This window comes from Tiliqua scincoides, chromosome 4, assembly GCF_035046505.1.
Source record: "Tiliqua scincoides isolate rTilSci1 chromosome 4, rTilSci1.hap2, whole genome shotgun sequence".
Taxonomy (NCBI): Eukaryota; Metazoa; Chordata; class Lepidosauria; order Squamata; family Scincidae; genus Tiliqua; species Tiliqua scincoides.
In genome coordinates, this window is record NC_089824.1 from 147,535,840 (window position 1) to 147,541,906 (window position 6,067).

Genomic DNA, 6,067 nt, shown 5'->3' on the forward strand with positions numbered 1-6,067 from the left:
CTTGTAGTACACGCACAATTGCAGGCGTCATTGCTCTTGCACAACTAGTGTAAATTCTATGCATATAATGAGGCATCACAGAGCATACAGATGACAGGATTCAACAGATCTGGATATCTTCTGTCTGTCATTAGTTCATCTAATTTCATCCCTTGCTCTGCTCTTCCTAGACATCCCTGTGTTTCCAACCATCACAGCCACTGTGACTTTTCAGGAGTTTCGCTATGATGAGTTTGATGAATCGATCTTCACAATTCCTGATGACTACAAGGAGGACCCTAGCCGCTTTCCTGACCTTTAACTTAACTGGAAAGTTATCAGTCAATAAAGAATACCAGCATGCCACATTGAGAGAGAGTGGATGCAAACAGCCCACAGATGTGTATCTGAAAGTGGGTGACGTTGGAAGGGATAAAACTTGCTTCAATGTTCAGAAAGGGAACACACAGTGAATCTCAGTAATCAGTTGTATCGTATAGTGAGCATCCATCTAGAGTCTAAATGACAGCAGGTCTCCTGATGCATCATCTGCATTTTTATACATCCAGTCCTGCAAGCATGGTAGCCTGACACCTCAATGATACCCCTCCCCAATACCTAACAGCTATAAGGACTGTAATTTGTTTTTAAAATTTTTATGTTTCTTGGTAACAAAAAGCACTCTTGGACCATTAGCATAAAAAAACTAAAATGTCTTACCTTGGTATTCGCCCTTTAAAGCATTCATCTTACTGAAGATGCCCTTATAACCTTCCTTCAAGCTTTGTTTTCATTTGTAAACTATGTAATATTAGTTCAGTAAACTGAACATCAGTTGAGCATATAGTAGAAGGAATTAATTTTCTGTAGATGAATGAACCAAATGTTAACATTTAAACAGTTGCATTTACTTACTGCAATACATTTCAGAACTTAAGAGCATTCACTCTGCAGGGAATAAGGTACCTCCTTTAGCACCTTAGTGCAATTCATTGTGGTGCTATCCATATTTTTTCTCAAACTTAATTTCTCCACTGAAAACTGTTTACTAACTTTTAATTAAATCTGCAGATTTTTTTGTCTTCTTTTTGCAAGCTGGTTGGAAATGTCTTTGCTGTGTTTGATGTTGGCGAGCATGCTTGGAGACTATTTGCCCAGAAATTGAGTTGCTTTTGGGTTTATCTGATCCATAAAAGCTGCCCATCAAACACACTAACCTTGTACTGATGTCCAACAGCCTTGGGAATATAGTGAACATATTAAATTACATTACTTTGACAACAGTAAGGTTTGTTGTCCTAAGTGAAAATAAGGTTTGTAATTGATAAAGGAAAAAGAAGTACAAGAATAATTAGGGTCTTTCCATCATGGGTCACTGCAGGAAGAAGTTTTGTTTTGGTTTTAAAAAACAGATGAGGATCTTCACATGGTTCCAGTGTATGAAACTTGAAGATAACCTAGCCTTTTTGCTTTACTGGAAAGACTGTGTCCAAAAATGTCAGTACTATGTTCATTTGTATTCAGAGGTTTAGCTTCCAGTGATGTGTAAATGTACAGAAATGTAAATATTTTCAAAAGTATATTCTTTGTGCAGTCTAGTCAATCTACTTTTTTCCGGAAACTGCTCAAGTCACTTTCAGACTTGAAGAAAACCACTGTGCTGGTTACCTTCTTGGCACTAGTGATAACTTGGAATGTGAAATGGGGTGAATGAGTCACAGCACGCAATAAAACCAGACTCATAAACCACATAAGCTTTGTCAGGAACAGGTATAAGTGAATACTCCCAAGTGCTGTAGCTTTATATTACAGTGTAAAAAGAGGCAGCTCTGAGAATTATATTCTCGTGACCTAAAATGGGGGAGAAATGTTGGTCCCAATTTTGGAAATATTGTAAATTTGTTAACGCTCCAACCTTAAGCAGTGTTGACAGTGAAGACTGACACCTCTGTGTGTGAACACAGCCGCATTGGTTTTGTGTGTATAGTTGTAGCTGCCATGTTGTTGAAAGTACCATTTCACTTCCCGTATCCATTATGTGAGAGATGCAGCCTGTCCCCTGTAAATAATAGATTTTAAAATGCAAAGGTGTTTTGTCAATTAATATATATTCATACTCTGGTTCCTCTACCAGTTGATTCTTAGAAGGAAACTGGGTTTGAATGTGCCTGATGATCTGTGTTATGCCTACAGATTTGATCTTGCAGAACAATATTGAGATACGCTATAGGAATTTTAAAAGGCTGTTCTCAGCATGAGTGAACAATGAGTAGTATGGCTAGATGTAACGAGGCTACTAAACTGTTGAAATATGCAATTGGTCATATCCATATATTTCTAAAATTATTGTTTAAATGCCAAAGTTGTCTTTCATGGAGATCTACAAAGAGAAATCTTAGCCCAAGAATTGACAGACCAGTAGCTAGCAACTGGGGCTCATTTCACAATGATTAAAAACAATGGATCAATTTGATAATATCACAGGCCAGACATTGTCTATGGAAAAGAACTTGCATTTGATAGAAATGTATAGGCTATGCTGCACCATGTTTAAGACTTGAAATGAGCCCTTAGCCAGTTTGTTCTGCCTCAAAAGGAGCCAGCAAGCTCTCTTATTGGCTTTAGTAAACTTTCAGTATAAAAACTATATCTCATTTCATTTAAAAACTGGTAGCTACATAAAGGGAATGTTTGTTCGCTAGTGGATTTTCAGGAAATATGCGTGCTCATTGCATTTGTAGTTGGATATCTGCACATGCACAGGTCTCTTGCATTAAGGGGCCTCTTGCTTCATGAACTTTGGGAGCTGATCACCTATGCAAAACAAAAGTTCTTGTGTACTGACTTTCTGAAAGGAATGGAGAAAACCATTCAAGTTGAGGGAGGCTTGTGTACACAGCTGTGTTCCCACACTCAGAACAGTTGGCTGGAACAGGAAGATCTGTGGGATTATGATGCTTGGTTAATAAAGAGCAGATATGGCTGTACAAGATTTTAAATGGACAAAATGGCTTAGCACTTAGAAGTTTAGCACTTTGGAGTACATAGTGTGACTCCTTTTTAAGGTTCTTTTCTTATATGGTCACTATTAAATCACCTGCCTGGAATTCTTAAATGGTAAACACTTTTCCCCTTTAAATGCACACCCAGGAGTTGGAATGACTTCCCATATACTGGAGAATATTTTAGTTTTTGAGGATTTTGGATCTCCTTGCCAGGAAGTGCATTAGGAAGGAAAAGTTCGTTCAAAACACCATTTCACCATAACCAGGTTATGTGTGGCAGAGCTAAAATACCACTTGCATGTTTCTTGGTCATGGCTGGAAGTTATAACACCTTTGGGAAGCAGATCATAGAGTATAAGAAGCAATCTAAATACAGTAGAATTGCAGTATCTGGCATCTCTGGGGCAGAAGAGTTGCTAGAGAGTATCCAGATATTAGAACATCTCCATTGCTGTGGCTGTTAGTTTCACTGCAGAGTTTCTCCAAATGCTGCTGAACACATTTCTGCCCCCATAAGTTGGGGCGGATGAGCTCACTCAGCCAGTTATTAGATCTTTTATCACATGCCAGATATCACAATTTTACTGTATTTAAATTTCAGCTGTCTAAGCTGACTTTTTTCAAGCTGTACGAGAAACTTCCTTGAAGTAGTTTTCTTAAAACATCACAAAGGGTTTTGTAACCATAAATGTTACAAAATGTGTAATGTTTGCCAAAAGAATTCCCAGAACTCTTCCTTAACCAAACTCTGTTCTACTGGTCTTCCAAATCATTTCTTTAATCCATAGCTAAGGGAATGTTTTCTTTCCAAGCAACTGGTGTTTCAGTCACCTTAAATTTTAAATCACAGTTGATGAATACCTAGCAATTTGAATTAGTTCAACTGTGGATATATATCTGTGCTGGAAACCCAATTAAGTTGAAGCATAATATATTGAAAAAGTCCATTTAAAAATATATATTGATTTTGACTCATTAAAAGAGAATTACATTATTTAAACTTTATTAACAATCTACCTATAATGCTGCAGTTTTTCCTTTGACAGTTTATAATTATGGAAACTTAATGTCAGTTTTTTTTGTAAATTACTTTTCATGTCTAAACTCACCATCACTAATAGTGTTTTTGGTAGTACCACTTACAATAAAGACCAAAAGATGCTGTTTGTTTTTTGAGACTGAACATATGGACATTTTCAGATAAATCTATATTCTACCATGTGTGGACACTTCCTCCATATTAGAGGAAGGTAAAGAAGTACAAAAAGGCTGTTACAGTGTACTACTTTCACAAGGACATTTTATTGGTCAGTTTTTCAATAAAATCCTCAATTTTCAGTGCATCTTTGTTGCTTTGTTTTTTTTTTACTTTTAACTTTTTATGTTGTAAAGCAGCAAGCAGTTGACTGAAGTACATTGGGCAGCACAGTCTGTCTCAGTGGCACCACATGTCACAGCATGCGCCAATGTGTGCAAGTATTTCTGTCTAATGTGTTTTTCAGTTATACAGAATTTAATACCATTCATTTCTGTACAGTATATATGAGCTTATATTCAAATTAGGTGACAACAGAGCTGGCCCTTGGTTTGTAAGCACTGATAATATGCAAGAAGAGAGCTTGCTTCCTCAAACAAAGCAAAAGTGTAGTGACCTACTTGAATATTTAAATCTTTATATTTGAAGATCAGGTTGTATTTTGGTAACTTAGTATCTTATTGAAATACAGCTCTGGGTATGAAGTTTGAAGTAATGTGAACAAACATTTAAACTACACTGCTCAAAACAATAAAGGGAACACTTAAACAACACAATGTTACTCCAAGTCAATCACACTTCTGTGAAATCAAACTGTCCACCTACGAAGCCACACCGATTGACAATCAAGTTCACATGCTGTTGCACAAATGGAGTAGACAACAGGTGGAAATCATAGGCAAGTAACAAGACACCCCCACTAAAGGAGTGGTTCTGCAGCTGGTGACCACAGACCACTTCGCAGTCCCTATGCTTTCTGGCTGATGTTTGGGTGACCTTTGAATGCTGGCGGTGCTGTCACTCTAGTGGCAGCATGAGGCGGAGCCTGCAACCCACACAAGTGGCTCAGGTAGTGCAGCTCATCCAGGATGGCACATCAATGCGAGCTGTGGCAAGAAGGTTTGCTGTGTCTGTCAGTGTAGTGTCCAGAGCATGGAGGCGCTACCAGGAGACAGGCCAGTACACCAGGAAATGTGGAGGAGGCCGTAGGAGGGCAACAACCCAGCATCAGGACCGCTACCTCTGCCTTCATGCCAGGAGGAACAGGAGGATCACTGCCAGAGCCCTGCAAAATGACCTCCAACAGGCCACAAATGTGCATGTGTCTGCTCAAGTGTTCAGAAACAGACTCCATGAGGGTGGTATGAGGGCCCAACGTCACAGGTGGGGGTTGTGCTGACAGCCCGACACCGTGCAGAACGTTTGGCAACCTCGCCACTGGTGCCCTGTGCTCTTCACAGATGAAAGCAGGTTCACACTGAGCACATGTGACAGAGTCTGGAGACGGCAGGGAGAACATTATGCTGCCTGCAACATCCTCCAGCATGACCGGTTTGGCAGTGGGTCAGTAATGGTGTGGGGTGGCATTTCTTTGGGGGGCTGCACAACCCTCCATGTGCTCGCCTGAGGTAGCCTGACTGCCATTAGGTACTGAGATGAGATCCTCAGACCCCTTGTGAGACCATATGCTGGCACGGTTAGCCCTGGGTTCCTCCTAATGAAGGACAATGCTAGACCTCATGTGGCTGGACTGTGTCAGCAGTTCCTGCAAGATGAAGGCATTGATGCTATGGACTGGCCTGCCCGTTCCCCAGACCTGAATCCAATTGAGCACATCTGGGACATGTCTCGCTCCATCCACCAGCGCCACGTTGCACCATAGACTGTCCAGGAGTTGGCGGATGCTTTAGTCCAGGTCTGGGAGGCGATTCCTCAGGAGACTATCCACCACCTCATCAGGAGCATGCCCAGGCATTGTAGGGAGGTCATACAGGACCGTGAAGGCCACACACACTCCTGAGCCTCATTTTGACTTGCTTTATGGACA

General features: G+C 40.3%; 1 protein-coding gene across 1 annotated transcript in view; it reads left to right on the top strand.

Moving 5' to 3' along the window:
• ANKRD13C (ankyrin repeat domain 13C) overlaps positions 1–4,325 on the top strand; it is a 39,620-nt gene extending 35,295 nt beyond the window's left edge. Inside the window, exon 13 of the mRNA XM_066625773.1 lies at positions 171–4,325. Within this exon, the coding sequence (XP_066481870.1) occupies positions 171–301 (131 nt within the window). The 3' untranslated portion in view covers positions 302–4,325. The remainder of the gene's footprint in view (positions 1–170) is intronic.
• The last annotated feature ends 1,742 nt before the right edge of the window (positions 4,326–6,067 follow it).